Genomic DNA, 18,226 nt, shown 5'->3' on the forward strand with positions numbered 1-18,226 from the left:
CTACGTAATTAAATCCCAGTTTTTTAAAAGGAAGTGTCTTCTGTTGGAGCCAAAAATATCAACCTTCTTTGGAAACTGGGAGAGTGTGTCTATCCATCTGCCCTGGAGACAGTGATTGCCTTCTTACATTTAAAGTGTTCATTCTTCTTCAGGTGTGATAGGCGGAATGACTGTGGTGACAGCAGTGATGAAAGAGGCTGTATCTATGAACCATGTCAACAGCACCAGTTTACTTGTCAGAATGGGCGCTGCATTTCCAAAGCCTACATGTGTGATGGTGATAATGACTGTGGTGATGAATCTGATGAGCTGGAACATCTCTGTAGTACACCRGAAGCAACCTGCTCTCCCCATCATTTTAAATGTGACAATGGAAACTGCATTGAGAGGCTTAAAGTCTGCAATCGGTTGGATGATTGCTTAGATAACAGTGATGAAAAAGGATGTGGTATGTATAGATTTACTTGTACTGTCTCATTTAAAATGCTTAGGCACCTTTGGAAAAATGACTCTTAAGAAAACTATTTAATGAGTCATATCTATTTCATGGCCGTTTGTCAGAAATCAAAATGATAAGAAATGTTATTTTTATTATTTTTTGTTTGAATTAGATTATCCTTTTTATGTGCTGTTTTAACTGACTGAGCTAATGATACAAGATAAAGGTATTTCATACATTGTTATGTATTGCCCTTGTGTTTCCAAGGTATGCCATAGTCCATGCTTTGCACTCTGGGTGTGTTGTGACAGACTTCAGAGGTGCTAGGATAATTTTATGTTAGATTAGATTGTTCTGTTTTTTTCTTTATTGCAGCAGCCCCTATCCACATTCAAGCATTTTTAGGAGGTGCCAGGGAGAGAGAGACAGAATGCATTGGAAAGTGACTGCGCTATTACTCTGCTAGCTGGTTCCTTGAATAGAACTCCTTTCCTTCCCCAGGTGTAAATGAATGCAGTGACCCTTCAATCAGTGGATGTGATCATGACTGTACAGACACACAGACAAGTTTCTACTGTTCTTGTCATCCCGGATATAAACTTATGTCTGATAAACGGACTTGTGATGATATTGATGAGTGCAATGAAACTCCATCAGTATGTAGCCAGATTTGTGAGAACACAGCTGGCTCCTACATCTGTAAGTGTGCCCCAGGCTATATCCGGGAGCCTGATGGAAAAAGTTGCCGGCAAAATAGTAATATCTCCCCATACCTTATTTTTAGCAACCGTTACTATCTGAGAAATCTCACAGCAGATGGCCAGTCTTACTCTCTCATTTTGCAAGGACTGAGAAATGTGGTGGCACTGGACTTTGACAGGGTGGAAAAGAGGTTGTACTGGATTGATGTGGGGAGGAATGTCATTGAACGAATGTTCCTAAATGGAACAAATAAGGAGGCAGTGATAAGTGATGATGTGCCCAACGGGGAAGGTATCGCTGTTGACTGGGTTGGCAGGTAAGAAAATACATTTTTTGTCTTTCTGGGCTATTGAAGAAATGATGTGTGAAGGAGTTTACTGAGGGATTTATCCCCACTTCATATGAAATTCCTGATGAGTGCGGAAATAGTTTGGATTGTCAATGCAGTGTTATACAACTACTCTGAAATTCATCAGCTTTTAATACATAACACTCTTTAGTTACTCTCTTATGTAGTATATTGAGTTATGTCAGATTTGCTGTCTCATCAATSAGTTGTTTGCTAGCAGTTGTTGGGTTGGGATGCAGGCTTCACTCTGCATAAACAAAATATTTTAGTAGGTAACTAGATTCCAGTGACATAAGTAATAATAAGCCTTAGTGAAATTTAGCTCCTATACCAATGTGAAGAGCATATTTCTTTTGCTCTTAAAAAACATACCTTTAACTAACACATGCAAACAACATGATCCACATAATTTTCTGCCAGGACACCACTGTATGAGTGAAATAATTGGAAAACACTTTGCATTATGGTAAATTTTTAATTGTCTGCTATGTTTCAAGAAGTAGTCTGATTTACTGCCACAGAAACTCTGTCCTTATGTGGTTCCCACTCTGACAGTGGTCTTGCTGTGCTTCATCAGGTCTTGCTTTCCAAGTGCAGTGATATAAGTATGAAAAGTTTAAACAACATGGATCCAACTTAAAACCAATGAGAATTGTTCAAAAAGTCAYTTTTGGAACTTATATGAGAGTTTTTATATGAATATGCCCATTTAATAGTTTTTATTTTTAAACCACTTTGTCTCTAAAGCTAATGATAATCAATGTTGCCATTAGCCCTAAATGCTTTAAGAGTCATGGAGAGATGAGGAGCCAAAAGGCTAATTTTAGCTGAAGGAATCCTATTGCTTCATTTCTAATACAGCTTTTGTACTATTTCAGCTGCCATTAGTTATGTCTTCAGTCAGTTCTTGATTAGATGTATCAGGCAGGCTGAAGGACAGTACAATGGTTGAATTTTTTTGCTAGTTTTCAGGGCAGGGAGGGGATTAGAGGATGCCACGAGGTGCWGGTTGGAGAAGACTACTTTCTCCTCCTCCCTGGTGGGAGTGGTACTGCTTAGTGTGGTGTAGGCAGAGATTATATCTGTTGGACTCTTTCTGGAATGAAACCATGGATGCTGGAGCTGACCAGCTCTGCAGAGAATTTCAAAGTACACTCCTGTAGTTCTAATTTAATTAAATACTTTGTTTCGATGTAGGCTGTTTAAAATMATTTCTTCTGCTTGTATGTTTTCTGCCTACATCTGTGTGTAATTTCCAGGCAAAATAATAGAAGTGTTAGAAAATTCTAGGTGAAGTTTAAATTAGAATGTCAAACTGCTTAGGACCTTACTATCTGTTTATTGAGAGCAGCAGTGGCAGCATGAACAGTTGATGATTCTCTACAATATCTTACAGTCCTGGTCATAGTCCATTGCACTGCATTTCTGTATCTCTGCTTCTGGCCATTGTTGGTAGGACAGGAAGGGAAGAGAGGTTTAGGAATTTGTAGGCAAGTGGCACCTGGAAGTTTGACTTTCGCACCACTCAAAGTGGTTACAGGAACAACAGGAGTGAACAGGGTAGCCTGGAGCATGGTGTAGAAGAGATGTCAATGAAGTATGTGTTCCTTCACAGTGGATACATTGCTTCTAGGAGAAAAAAAATTAAAGATGCTGTGAAGCAAAATAAAGGAAAAAATGAAGTAATATTAAGTAAATTAACTCTAAAATATTTCAGAAAATTGTACTGGGTGGATGCCTACAGAGATTGTCTCTATGTGTCYGAACTCGATGGAAGATTCCGGAAAAAGCTGGTGGATCGGTGTGTGGATGCCAACAATACTTTCTGCTTTCAGTATCCCAGAGCAATTGTTGTTCATCCAAAATATGGGTATGACATTTCAAGAGTGCTTTTCCTTTCTTTTGCAAATAATCTTGCACTATTCTGAAAATCTGAAGTAAATTTTGGCTGCTTGCATTTAGATTTGTGTGGTGTTAAGTGCTCAGTTGCAGTTTAGGAAAAATAATACCTTGCCTGTTGCTGGTATATATGCACAGCTGTCAAATAACATTGAAAATGGAATTTTGTTCCATATGGACTAAAAAGTTCTGATTGCAAGGCTAAAAAAGTTGATAGAAGTGTGTATGGTTTGGTAATCCTGGGGCTGAAGGCAATTGAAGGCAATTGTGATTGCACAATTATCTGCTATAGCAGTTAAACTAAGAAATATGTTAGCTTTCTTTTTCCTCAATCTCTGCTTTAGTTCTGTGACAGGAAATGCTATATTTGAGGCACRGCTTCTGATATTTACTTTTACAGTCCTAACTCTAAGTATTCATTTGAACAGACAGCTTTACTGGACAGACTGGGCAGATCGAGCCTATATTGGACGAGCAGGCATGGATGGCAAGGAGAAGGCTGTGATTATCTCTACAAAGTTAGCGTGGCCCAATGGACTTACCATTGATTACACCAATGACAAGCTCTACTGGACAGATGCCCATCTAAATTACATTGAGTATGTACACAGAAAATACTAAAACAAATGAATAATCGCTCGTGTCAGACTGTGGAGGGAGAATTTATAGGGGCTGTAAAAATAATATGTATTTCTGCCCACTAACTTTATAGAAAACTGGAGTCAAAAAGTCTGGAGCAGTAGATTACATGAATCATTAGAGGACACAGTAACCTAGTTGCTGCATTCACATTTTAGGTTCCGCTGAAAATTGTCCAAAAATTACACTGAAAAGGTTCATGTTGTACTGAAATGTGCAACTTCTCTATATCTAGTTATACAACCTGAACCAAAGCAGAATTGACTATAGAATCCCTATTTTTTRTTCTCTTGTTTCTGCTTATAGGTAGGAGTTGAGCTGTAACTAAACTCACATAACATATTAGYTATGTGCTAATAAGTTGTATACAACTGAGGTTATAAAAATATGATATGGAATTTTCATGTCCATAGGTATGATATGAAATTTTCTATTAGCAAATGGGTTTTTTTTTTGTTAATCAAGAAAAATCTATTAATTTCTTCTAGTACTAGAAAATTCCCACCTAAATAGCAGTAAAAAAGAGTTATAGTTTTGAAATACATGACACTGTACTATTTGAAAGCAATCCTTTGTATTTATGTTAGTGTTCGTATTTGTATTCGTATTTACATGCACATTTAAATTTGTATTTACTTCTATTCTCTACATTAATTCTTCTGGCAGCCTTTTCTATGATAAAGTGTTAAAAGGAACTTTTTTTTAGAAAGGTATGCTAATTATATGTATGTTTCTCTCTCTTCTCTCTTGTATTTCATAATTTCCCCATATACCAAGGTGATAGTAAAAATGTAAAATCTTGCCAAAGACTGCTCATTAGAGGAAGCTCTACATCAGAAACGCATGTAAAATTTAGGAATATAGGAAGCTTATTGTTGTCTAAAGTGTTCATTTTTATAGAATCTATAGATTATAGATTCTAGTCTGAATCATCTAGGCAAGCTAGTCTCTTGTGACAAAAATAATTTGTTGTAAGGCAATAAATGCACAAAATTTCATTGTTCTAGCAAATGTGCTTCTGTGGGAAGACTATACATTTCAGTGGATGTTACTCTATTCCGTTTATTACCCTGAAATAGCCTGTTTTACTTTCCTCCATATACCAAAATGAATTCGCTAAGGATGGTGATCTGTCATTAGGGCATAAAGAAGATTCAGTTCTACATTGCRCATTTCTGGTCACCAATAATGAAGTACCTTAAGCATACATAATATACGAAGTGAAAAGATGGGAAGAAGTTTTAGCATTTATGTGAATGTTTTGCACAAATTTTTCTTTGTGGAGGTACTCTGACCTGGATGGACATCATCGTCACACGGTATACGATGGGACTCTACCTCATCCATTTGCAATAACCATTTTTGAAGATACGATATATTGGACTGACTGGAACACAAGGACTGTTGAAAAAGGAAATAAATAYGATGGATCAGAAAGGACTGTTCTTGTGAACACCACTCACAGACCATTTGACATCCATGTTTACCATCCATACAGACAACCATTTGGTGAGAAAACAGATTTGCATTTAGAGGATCAGCTGTTACCTGGGGACTAGCTGTAAAATATCTGAGTGGACTCAGCTTTTGCCTTTGCTGAGGGAAATAAAATGCACAGAGTAAATGTAGGCATCTACTTTACATCTGTGATTTGCCCTTTCTTTGAATAGCAGTGACTGCTAGTGCATMATTTTAAATTTGTTTCTGAAATAGCACACCTTGATAATATACATTTCATGTRTATATAATCACATATATTTCTCTCATGAAATGCCTACTTATCTATGTTTTGTTTTTCAACCTCTTACATTTAAGATTTCAAACCAGTATTAGAGGAATCTATTGTAGACTGAAACCTTTGTGTTCTGAAATTTATAAAGACTGGTAATATTTATTTTTCTGTTTTACCAGTTACTAATCCTTGTGGCACCAATAATGGTGGTTGTTCCCATCTTTGCCTAATAAAAGCTGGTGGTCAGGGGTTTTCCTGTGAATGTCCTGATAACTTCATGGTCATACAGTTTGGCAATACAGCCCACTGCCTWCCGATGTGCTCTAGCACCCAGTTTCTCTGTGCAGACACTGAGAGGTAAGTCCACTGCTCACCATTGTTTTCCCCATGTGTTTTAAGGGTATATTTTACACTTTAGACTGTACAAAAGGGCATGAAATAGGGGATTCCTTCTGCTCTCACTGGGAGTTTGTGATGTGCAAAGAGAAAACGTGGAAAAGACAGGCTTCCATTTTGAAAAAGTACCTCTAGACTGGTTACTTAAGTAGCACTTTTTTGCTTTTCTTCACTTGGCATTGCTAATGTAGCAAAGTTTGGGTTGTAAAAAGACGGTCATATATCTCTAAAGCCATATCCTCAATACAGAAAACACTGTTTTCTCTTTGCAGGTGTATTCCCATCTGGTGGAAATGTGACGGGCAGAGGGACTGTCGAGATGGCTCTGATGAGCCCCCAACCTGTCCGCACCGGTACTGTCCTGTTGGGCAGTTCCAGTGCAACGATGGGAACTGCACAAGTTCACATTTCTTGTGCAATACTCAGGCAGATTGCCATGACAGATCAGATGAAGACCCTGTACTTTGTGGTATGTTCCAATAAATAAATTTAAGTRTTTTGCCAGTATAAAGCATGTAATCAACGTATAAGTATCACTATCCCTTTTTCAAAGATGAAAAGGTGTGATAGACAGATGTAGTTTTTCCTGTTCTTGGATCTGCTAGAGCAATTCACCTCAGTGCAAGCACAGTAAATGAGRGCAAAAGTGCACTGTATCAAAACATAAACAAAGGTTTTTACACCTTTGAGACAGATTTGCCAGATTGAGGTTAATTACCATTTGAGGTATAAAGCGATATTATATTAGAAAYAGGACTGTTTTGATCTGAGTAAAACCATGGTGATTATGAAGAATCTAAGGCTCTTAATGCCCAGGTCACTCTAACAGGTGTGCTAATTTTCCCTCCATGCTACTTTGCACGATGTAAAAATTATTACACCCTCTGCACAAAGTCCAGTTCATATGGGAAGACTTGTTTTGGAGAGCTGTATTTGATACCAGTCTTACAGAAATGTAGCATAATTATGGTTGTGGAATAATATTATCTCCTTAAAAACCTATACTATTCCACATACTTGTATCTAATTTAAAACAGCACATCCTTAGTTCCCATTTTGTAAATAATGTAGTTCTGGCAGCTGCAAACTTTGTAATAGAAAGCAAAGGGGGAAAGCAGTATGGTTACATGGCTGATAGTTTCGTTGCCTTCCCTTCCAAAGTGTTTCTAACAATTACAGAATTAAATGAAATGTCAATTTTAACTGAGTTTCAAATAGCTAAGCTCTTAAATGTGCCACAGGGGAATTTAAAAGTAGTAATGTGGCAGCTGTGTGATGCATTGATTTTAACATACTGGGTACAATAAAAATCAGTTTAGGTCTAAGTAATTCCTTTTTCTCATTATCTCATGCATGGGGACAGAATCCTTTGGTCTAGAGCATGTATGCAAATTATAATACACTGTTTTCTCTTGAATAGTTTGGCATTGTATCTAAAAGAAAGTAGTAGAGTGGAGTACTGTGAGACATAGAAAGTCTGGAAGTAGAGATAAGCATTGGCTCCAGTTTTCAGAGTACCCCAGTTTGCCAGCACTGCTGACATCAGCTTTCAGTGCTTTGCCCTTTGGGAACAGAGGCTCTATATTTGTAGGCTGGGCAGCTGATCTTAGCGTGGTCTTCTGCTACATTTTCTGGCATATTCATTCATAGAGAAACAAGCTCCTCAAGCAATACACATCCAAGTTGATAGCACAGCCAGAGCCAAAATGTCACTTAGGTCCTCTCAGAAGTGACTGGGAGACCCTGCCTCAGTCATGTAGAATGCCGGCTTTACTTGTCTCTGCTTTAGGAGAAGGTAGCATGTGTCTTTTTCCTAGAAGAATGCAGAGCCTTAGTGAGCTTGTCTGAAGATGCCTGGGGAAAATGTGACCTATGATGTTAGAAATGTGTACTTTAACTGGGCAAGTATATGTAGGATGTTGAAATTTTTTTCTGGCTTTATTTTTAACTGTTGGTGTGAACACAAGGGCTCCATTGATACAAGAGCAGCAGACTGTTTCTGTAAGTTTCAGTATCCTGACAGCTGATTTGTATTCTTTCAGCTAATCACCAGTGTGAAACTCATCAGTGGCAGTGTGCCAATAAACGCTGTATCCCAGAAGCCTGGCAGTGTGATAAAGAGGATGACTGTGGTGACAACTCAGATGAAGATAATGCTCACTGTGCCAGTAGAACTTGTCCCCCAGGCCAGTTTAAATGTGACAATGGTCGCTGTATCCCGCAGTCCTGGAAGTGCGATGTGGATGATGATTGTGGTGATAACTCTGATGAGCCATTCCACGAATGCAGTAAGCAGAGAGCTTTAGTAAGATGCCTACATTAGAGTGTTCCAAAAGCAGAGAGAACTGCATTACTTAATTTTCCTGAGATTAAAAGTTTATTGGAAAGGAATATTTTCTGCAAGTGAATTGTATTTGTTTAGTAAAGAGTATTAGAAAACATAGAAACTATATGATAATTTACAATTTACTTATTCTTGAAGGAAAGAAAGCTTATTTATGCTGGCCAGATTATCAGAAACTGGATGCATTTCACTCTGACTTTTGTGATGCTAGGATTTTCCTACCTGCTTTAGCATGTTTCTCTGAACCACTGGGCATCTTGAAGAATTTGTAACCAAGTTTTTCCATCTGAGGACAAGCTCCCAGGTTTGGGGCTATTGCCAGTGTTACCAGCTCTAAATAGTTTAAGGAAAAACACAATGAGTGTAATTTGGACCTGTGATGGGTTTGTAGCATATGCAAAATACAAGCAGCATAGATTGGAAAAGTTAATAAAATCAGGTACATGTAATGCTTTCTCTTTTACAGTACCAATGTTAGCAGGTAGCTCTGTTTAGTTGAAATAAATGACCATAAGTTATAAAAGATTAGGAGWGGTAGAATAGCAAGGACGACAGCTAATGACTAAGTAACACAAATAATTTTGACAACTGCCTCTTTCAGTGGGACCTGCTTATCGATGTGACAATCACACACAATTCAGCTGCAGAACCAACTACCGTTGCATACCATTGTGGGCAGTATGCAATGGGAATGATGACTGTAGAGACAACAGTGATGAACAAGGCTGTGGTAAGTTTGGAGAAGGTCATTTCAACATAACTTTGTACCTAAAATATTCCTCCAATTTGTAAACACCCAGATTTTCTGAAAGCCTTCAATGATAATGCACCTGGGCAAAGACTATGCTAATGTGTGCTGTTTTGTTGGCAAACTGTCTACACAGAGGAGATGACTTGCAATCCTTTTGGAGATTTCCGTTGTGACAATCATCGATGTATCCCGCTGCGCTGGAAATGTGATGGAGATGATGACTGTGGAGATAACTCTGATGAGCACAACTGCAGTGAGTTCTTGTTTAGTCTGTAATGATATAGACTCACTTTGACTTATCCTTCTATTTCTTATGAAAACAAGGCAGACAGCTCTCAAATGCAATCATTCTTTGTTTTATACAGTCGTCTGTCTTTTATTTACTCAAATACCGCACTGATACCACAAGGATGCATTCTGGTTACTTAAAACCACTGAYCAATCCAGTCATCACAATAACTCAAATTTCTGTTCACCACTAAGAAGTGACATTTGGATTTTGTCCTGTGTGCAAATGTAGTATTATATAGTTKCTTAAACAATGATGCTGGAACTTTTTTTCTGATTTGAATGAAAACCTTCCATATTTGTGAGTTGAAACAAAGTCTGCAATTATTTTCCATTTTTCTGTGTCAAGAGGGACATAGAATGTCTACCRTATTTGAAGAGTTCTTGGGGGGAMTACGTTTGAACATAATTTAATTTCAAAGATTTTACCTCCTTATCTGCCCACATTACTTTTGCCTGGTTCAATGAAATGGGTGTGGATGGTAAACTCTACATCTGAGGAATTTTCATGTTTGTACATTAATTTTAAATGAAGGTCCTCGTGAGTGCACAGAGAGTGAATACCGTTGTGACAATCTGCGCTGCATTCCTTCCCGGTGGATCTGTGACCACGATGACGACTGTGAAGACAATTCAGATGAACGTGATTGTGGTGTGTATTATCCGGATGCCACCTCTTATGTGTTCACTATTGTTTCTAATGTGATAAATTTTTCTGCAAAATGATCTTTTATGRGAAGCATCTTTAAAGAAGTAATGTTCACCATGTCACTTTAATCACTGCACCAAAAGTAGAGAATATCACAGTTTTAATAGTTTGGGATTTTCCAGCATTTTTTAGAAGATTGTTCTCAAAAAGTGAGCAGTTTATCTGTCTTTGAACAAGAAGACATTTCAACAGTTTCTTCTGAATCTTTTCAGAGCTGAGGACCTGCCACCCAGGTTATTTCCAGTGTGATAGTGGACACTGTGTTGCRGAGCGCTTCAGATGTGATGGAAATGCAGACTGCCTTGATTTCTCTGATGAAGCAACTTGTCGTGAGTGTCAAGCTTTGCARTTGGTGATAATTGCAGTTGTTTTTGGAAAGATTGGCATTTTTCTCTRTTTTTAAGTGAGATTACTCCTTAGAGGTGTAGAATTCTGCCACAGTCAGTGATGTCAGTAAAAATTCAGGATAAGCACAATATTTTGAATCAGCTTTTTAGTATAATAATGTGTTGACATCTCTTACAATGATTGCAAACACATTCTTAATAGTAGAAAATGAATGTTTTTACYAAGTCCAGGAGGGGATATACATGTGATTAAATTAAAATTTTGGATTATCCCATGGACACTGCAAGATCGAAACTATTTCAGTTGTACCAAATTCCAGCAAGGTTTTGTAATGAGATTGTTTTTTATAATACTCAAAGTGTGTRAAGTTTCCTAAAGTATCAGTGAAGCCAAGGAAATAAAATACTTTCCCACTYCTGTTTTCCTTCAGTATATTGATCTACTTTGAAAAAAATCTGTAGCTTGCCTGGGCCTACAGCTGCAGCTATTGCCCAGAAAATATTGTTCCCAGTTGGAATGAAAATATTCCCCTTGTGCTCTATCTGTATTGACTGACATCAGCTTTTTGGGTGATACTTATGTGTTGGTTCTGACTTACAGGTTCCCATGATTTTAGGCTTCAGTACTTGGGAGAATTCCTTTCTCTTCATGTTGGTATCAGGGCAGTACTGTACATCTTTCTATGTCCTTAATTTTAACAACTGTGCTTTAAGTAAGAAAGGGCATCAGCACAGTACTTTATTTTTCTAATGGTAACCGCATTCTGGAATGTACATCCCAGCAGCTGTGTTTCAGAACCTGAGTTATACAACATGTGGCTGTTCTTAAATGGAAGAGAAAGTGTATGAAAAGCCATTGAAAGGGCAAGGGGTTGGTTTATTTTTATAGGTTAGTAGCATAATATTTTTGTTTTTTCTTTGATTTAGTTCAGTTTCTTTCAAGCTTTTACAGAATATGAATGAGGGTTTTTTGCTATATCAACATGAGTCCTTTTGGAATTAGATATCTTATGTGCTTGTTCAATCATTCATATTTGGTGCTAGTGATGTTAATTATCTTTATTATTGAACTAGATTTGTCAGTAACATATTCAAGTAACATTTGTTAAATTAATTTGCTTATTTTCAAAAGCTTGTCTAACTTATATTGTTTCACTATTCATTTAAAACTGAATTAATTACATTGTGGCTGCCTAGAAGTCCTCAGTCCTTGCAGCCTGTTGTTGCTATACATATTTGAAGCACCTCATATAGTATCTCCTATTATGGAGAGAAGTGTTTTTGAAAATTATATGGGGTTGGACTGAGTATTTTTCCTGAAAACATGAATTTTTTATGGTGAATGAAAATGTCATAATAATTTTCTTTTCTTCAGCAACACGGTATCCTAATGGTACATACTGCCCACCTATGCTGTTTGAATGCAAAAACCATGTCTGTATTCAGCCATACTGGAAATGTGATGGTGATAATGACTGTGGAGATCACTCTGATGAAGAACTTCACCTTTGTTGTAAGAGAGGAATTATATTAAAATGAACWATATACTTAATCTCTACATATAACAGATCAATTAGAAAGTAAATTTTAATTATTTGGGTTAAGTGCTAAGAATTTTGCTTTGATATGCAAGTTCATTCTCTGACAATGTTTCTCACTGCTTTGCAGATKTTTGTATATGTGGTTATAAGAGTAGGGAAAAGCATTTCAAGCAGATAAGGACATTATTTCATGTTTTCAAGTTGATTATCTAAAATAAAAATATCACTTTGAAATTAAATATTAATACAGATTATGTATATTGTTGAAACTGCTGAACTTTCAAAGCTATTAGTGTTGTCAGGACATCTTTATAAATGTGGTTGAGAAGTGCTGCCTTTAGCTCTAATAATTAGATATTGGAGGTGCTACTTCAATTTGTTTTGTCAGTTATGCACTTAATTARCAGCTTGGATTTCCAGTCAATTTACTTAATGAACAAACCTAGAAACCTCAGTATTATATGTAGTTAGAGAATTTGCCTTTGGCTAAAGATAAGGTACTGTCTTCTGATAAAAAATGTGTGATGTGCTAACATACAATCACCAAATTGTGCAGAAAATATTTTTGGTGTCTGAATGCCTCCTCACCTTTATAAATGTTGCAAGATAAAAGTCATATGAATAATTTATGACCCAATGCCCTGAAGTATCAAATGTGACTGACTTGACTTCTATACTTTCAGTGGATATTGCTTGTGAATCTCCATTCCGTTTCCGATGTGAAAACAATCGCTGTATATACAGTCACGAGCTGTGCAACCAGGAGGATGACTGTGGAGATGGAAGTGATGAGAAAGAAGAACACTGTATGTTTACACAAAATTGAGCATCGGATGCAGTAATTGTGATGTGCTTAATATTTAATACCAAAGCGATGTCAAGGTTTACTATAAACTATGAAAATAAGAGCTCAGTATGAAATAATTTGAACTGTGGTTATTGGWRCTATGTATTTATAACTCTCTCTATAAGGGGCAAGAATCAGCAAACATTTGTCTGGRAAGTACAGAGCATGATTTTCAAAACAATTATTTTATTATGAGCACCAGCTACATGTTTGTCATCTTATTATGAACTCSGCTTAAAAGGAGGAAGAAGAAAGAGTTTGGCTGTATGGTAAAATTAGGATGGGATGGCTAGCTGGGACTTTTAAAATAATGAAATGGATACTTTCTGAAGTTGTGGCACTGTTATGCACACATTGCTATTTAGGCCCAGACCCTGCAGAAGCTCTGTAAATATTTAATAGGTTTTTGCCCTCAGATATCTTGCATAATTCTCATTGACTATGTTGTATATTTTCAAGTTAAAAGATAATCAAGTTTAATCATGCTTAATGATATTATTTGCTGGCTTTATTGCACAATATTCTAAAAGTTAATAGTTTATTAACATCTGTAATTTCTTGAAGTCTGCAGTAGATGTATGAAGTGTATAATTAACAGATATTAGTAAGTTTGCAATATTAAAAAGGAAGTTCAATCAACTATTAGCAGGAAGAATTTTTCTTCTGTCTYTTTCATGGAATAGCAAGACTTCTTTCAGTTCATGGGGATGTGATTGAAAGTCAGGATGTTACATGGTTTCAGCTTTACTACAGACTTTCAAAGTACTCTTGTTGTTTTACCAGATGGCATCAGCTTCCCAGTTAGTGTGGAATAGTGCTGGGTGTTGGGACWTGGTAGTTTAAACTGTGACAGAGGAATGTTTCTCTTCTTGTTTGTAGGTAGAGAGCCGACACCAAGACCTTGTAAAACTGAAGAATTCAAGTGCAGTAATGGAAATTGTATTCCCCTACATTATGTCTGTGACAATTATGATGACTGTGGAGACCATTTTGATGAAATGGGCTGCAGTAAGTAATAATATCAATAAAATACAAAATTACAATGCTATTGAAATAGAATTTTCTGAAACTGAAAATAATGTAAGTTTTTTTATGAATAGCATACTAAGAGGTATTGTTTTTTATTTATTCTGTGTGAATTATTTTCTTGTTTTCTAAATAAACCTGTTCTAGGGTTATGCAGTTAGCAAGGACAATATTTTCTATTTTCATTTTTTCATTGTTTTCATTCATTTTGTTTTAATTCTCTTCTGTTTTCATTCTTTCATACATGYCTTTCAAAAACATGTAGATGTGTTAGAAACATGGCTTAGTGGGTCTTGGCAGTGTTAGGTTTATAGTACAACCTGATGATCTTAATCATCTTTTCCAACCTTCATGATTCTATGAAATTYAGTGCTCTGAACAGTCTTTTAGGCTWMSAGTATTTCTGCATCACAAAAAATARTAGGTTTGATCTTGTTTTTGATCTTGTTTTGAAATGGGTTACACTACAGAGGCAAGAACATCCATCTGTTTCAAACATAATTGCAATAGACTAACTTGTGGAGTTATTAACGGGCAGACTCTGAAGTGATATACATTGCTCTAGCCCTGTTAACATTAAACTATATTGAGATGCTTCTATTTCCCTTGTTATGGACATGACCACAGAATTCTTTAAGGACTGCCAGTCCTTTGCCTGACAGCCTTCTCAGGTCCTCTGTACAGCTTTTATTAACTATTTKAAATAAATTTACTAGCATCCATTTAAATGCAAAAGCTTTGACTTGAACTTTAAAGTGAGACAGTATTTCAGGGAATCTAAAAAATAAATTAATTCTACCTTCCTAACTTTTAACATCAATATATGGACAGCTGCRGAGTGATAATATGAGCATACACTAGTAATTTCAGTTTGTCAGGCTGTGATGGCTACAAGTGAAATTGTGCCAAATGCTACACTGATGATTTGTAATCCAGCAGACTTGCAAAACACTAATTACTTGGAAGCCTGTAGTGCAGTCCATTTTGAAGCAGTTGATTTCTCTGTTTAAATAACCATCCTAATGGTCTTTAGGTAATATAGCCTAATGTAATGACTTGATGAAAATATAGAAGTATAAAAAGGCTATGAAACAGTTTGAAACAGACAMCTTCCGATGTCTGTGTTCTGTTCTTTGGGGATAAATGTGGGTACAGATCAGATGGTAACATTTGGAGCCTTCCCAAGATCAAATACCTGCTATAATGAAAATGGAATATTGTGTGTGTGTACAATGAATTTATGTTTCTACATGTRTGTAAAATTGAGCTGTTTAAACTTAATTTAATCACCACTGGAATGTGTATGTAGAGAGGAGATAATCAGATAAAACTTTACATTAAAGTTTTTGTCTTACATCTGTATCTTTTCCTCATGATCTCTCAATAAACGTATTATTTCTCTTTTCTGCTTATACTACAGATTTGAGTTTGTACTCAAGTATTTTGTGCGTGTATAGAGTACATCAGARCCAGTAGAATTCTATATGTATTTTCAGAAGAATATAATTTTTGTTATCTGTTACAGTCTGATACAATCCCAGACTTGGCTTTTCCATTATAGGCATGTTTTAAAGGGCAGTGAATTCTACGTAATGCCTGTACTGACTTCAGTAGGCTTTAGAATAGGTTTGGCATGAACATATCTGTMATTTCTCTAGTTTCAGATATTAATAATGTAGGACCTGTTGTTATGCATTGTATCAGGTGAGAATATTTCTTGTTCAGCTGATAAGAAACATTGGATAAGGAAGAGGTGTGTTGGCAAAGTTAGGAATTAAGAGCCAAATCTCTTGAATTCTGCAGTTGCTGTGGATTGGTGGTAATGTAGAATGTAATTTCTGTTAAGGAGGGTGAGCTTTAATGGTTATGGCACTTATCCTGACTGTATTCACTACWGTTTAGTTGACAGCTCTCTTTACAAGTGGTTACCATTGTCTTCTAGTTTAAGTTATAATAAAATGAAAGAAAACTATCTACCTGAAAACTATTTTCAGTTGTAATAATGATGAAAATTATTGTGCCTCCCTCTTATCACTTCATTTTTTGGTTATAACTGTATAATTTGCTTTTTACCTTTTTTTTTTTTAATTTTNTTTTTTTTCACAGATCCTGGAACAGAGCGAACTTGTGCAGAAAATATCTGTGAACATAACTGTACCAACCTGAATGAAGGAGGCTTTATCTGTTCCTGTAGGCCAGGGTACAAGGCCAGTGAAAATAACCGCAACTCCTGTGAAGGTATTTTTAATCTTATAAATGTCTTCTCACTGATAAGTGTTCAGTTACCTGTCACTTCATCATTCTAATTGACCACTCATCTTCATATTCTAACAGGATTCTTATACATTTAGCAGATACTTCCTAAAGAGTTTTGGCTGAATCATGCTTTCTAACATGTATGCCTCATTCAGCAAAAAATGGCTCCACAGTTCAGATTTCTTGTAAGCTTTTGGTGGCTGTAGATATTTTTTTTGCTTTACAGCATATAGTTTTTGTCATAACTTTGCCATCTGAGGGATAGAAATTTGATGGGGTTTTTTTCCTTGTTGGAAGCAAACTCACTGCAGGTTGTACTCTCCTTCTGTTCTGCTCCCTAACAGACCTACAGAAAAGGTGTGCTGTGCCATATTTTTGCCCTGGGTTTTAGGCAGATAAAATGTGGTGAAGAGTTTACTCAAAGAACATGATTTTTGGTTGCAGTATAGTACCTTCCCAGTTGCTGTTTCAGTATGTTTTGATGAGAACACTTCTGTTTCTTTCTCTCACCTCTTGTGGACAATTTGTGTAGTTTTATTAAATGTGATCCAAGGCCACCCCTCCCTTTCCTTCCTGTTGATATTGAGAACTCTGTCTTTACTTCAGCATTTCAAGAAAGCTTTTCTCTTGCAAAAATCTCATTTTGCCATGCTTCATCTTTTTGTTGATTCTAGTTCTAGTAATCTTTTTATCTTCTTGTGCCTAGATATCAATGAGTGTGAGATTTTTGGAACATGCACTCAGGACTGCAAGAATTCCAAAGGAAGCTACGAATGTTTCTGTGCAGATGGCTTCAGGTCTGTGGGTGATCAACAAGGCAAGCAGTGCGCTGCTGATGGTATGTTAACTGGTAGAGATTGATTGCCACCTGTAAAGAGCAAGTGCAAGATAGCAACTTAATGAGTGTAATCCTCTCTTTTGTCAGAAGGGGATAATGGAAACCAAATCTGATTCTCTAAGATAATACTGTCTGTGTATTCCACCTATTCTATAATTAGGTCTAAACCTAGGATCCCGTGGTTGTCATCAGAAGGAAATTAATGTTGCCTGTTCCTGAAGTTTAGATTTTTTTCAACAAAATAATGCATCAGAAAAAAGTTGCACTAAACTGGCATAAATCAAAAGCAGTTTGATGACAGATTGCCATTCATTGTTCATGGACTGATTCACACAAACAGAAGGACTTTGTCCAATTTTTCAGATCAGTCATTGGCTTTTTATCAGACCTCAGTACAGTGACTAAAGTGTGTGGCAGTCCTTGAACAGGTAGAGTTGATTCAGAAAATAATATTAATGGAGCAGTAATAATAATAATAAAGAGATGAAGAAAATGGAAAAAGTGACAATGAAACAGTATTATATAAAAAACAAAAACAGTACTGTATTTAGAATAGTAGTTACACCCCACCAGCTTTAAGAGATAAATTATAGAAGTATGGTGTGCCTAGTCAAATAATAAAATCTTCAGAACGGCATGCCTGTGACCAAACTTATGTGCTACTGGAGGTTTTGAAACCTAAAAATTATTTGTAATATGAAAAATGCTACAAGAAAATGAGGTCTCCAGGTTACCAGTCGAGGGGCCTGGTTCAGCAAATATTTGCTGAGCTGGAATTCGTTAGGCTGGAAATGCAAAAGGGCATTTACAGTTTCTGCCTGGCTTGCCTCTTTGTGCCTGTGTCAGGAATTTGTTCTTTGATAGCCTTCTTCATAGGCTTTGTTCAGGAAACATCTAGACACACAAAGTGTTCAAGGCTACGTGATAAAAGATAAAATGGCCAGGAGAACATTCATCTGAATACAGAGCAGTTAGAATTTTAAAACTTTAGGGTAAAACTCATACATATTATGGCTTAAGGGGCTGGCARTTTATGTGGACCTTCAAAATTGTTTGCTGTCCTTTGAGGGGGAAGTGGAACTGCATAGTGTATAGTGGCATTCTGGTTTTGAGATGTGAAGTG

General features: G+C 36.5%; 1 protein-coding gene across 1 annotated transcript in view; it reads left to right on the forward strand.

Moving 5' to 3' along the window:
- The window catches only part of LRP2 (LDL receptor related protein 2), a 110,325-nt gene that overhangs the window by 75,722 nt on the left and 16,377 nt on the right, over positions 1 to 18,226 (forward strand). The window contains exons 49-65 of the mRNA XM_057371712.1: positions 153 to 448; positions 941 to 1,457; positions 3,208 to 3,360; positions 3,818 to 3,988; positions 5,314 to 5,537; positions 5,940 to 6,117; positions 6,429 to 6,625; positions 8,199 to 8,444; positions 9,102 to 9,230; positions 9,385 to 9,504; positions 10,075 to 10,191; positions 10,461 to 10,577; positions 11,971 to 12,108; positions 12,820 to 12,942; positions 13,863 to 13,991; positions 16,116 to 16,247; positions 16,972 to 17,103. Of these exons, the coding sequence (XP_057227695.1) occupies positions 153 to 448; positions 941 to 1,457; positions 3,208 to 3,360; positions 3,818 to 3,988; positions 5,314 to 5,537; positions 5,940 to 6,117; positions 6,429 to 6,625; positions 8,199 to 8,444; positions 9,102 to 9,230; positions 9,385 to 9,504; positions 10,075 to 10,191; positions 10,461 to 10,577; positions 11,971 to 12,108; positions 12,820 to 12,942; positions 13,863 to 13,991; positions 16,116 to 16,247; positions 16,972 to 17,103 (3,119 nt within the window). The remainder of the gene's footprint in view (positions 1 to 152; positions 449 to 940; positions 1,458 to 3,207; positions 3,361 to 3,817; positions 3,989 to 5,313; positions 5,538 to 5,939; positions 6,118 to 6,428; positions 6,626 to 8,198; positions 8,445 to 9,101; positions 9,231 to 9,384; positions 9,505 to 10,074; positions 10,192 to 10,460; positions 10,578 to 11,970; positions 12,109 to 12,819; positions 12,943 to 13,862; positions 13,992 to 16,115; positions 16,248 to 16,971; positions 17,104 to 18,226) is intronic.

Source organism: Malurus melanocephalus, unplaced genomic scaffold (assembly GCF_030028575.1).
Source record: "Malurus melanocephalus ecotype Western Australia unplaced genomic scaffold, MMel_1.1 scaffold_155, whole genome shotgun sequence".
NCBI lineage: Eukaryota > Metazoa > Chordata > Aves > Passeriformes > Maluridae > Malurus > Malurus melanocephalus.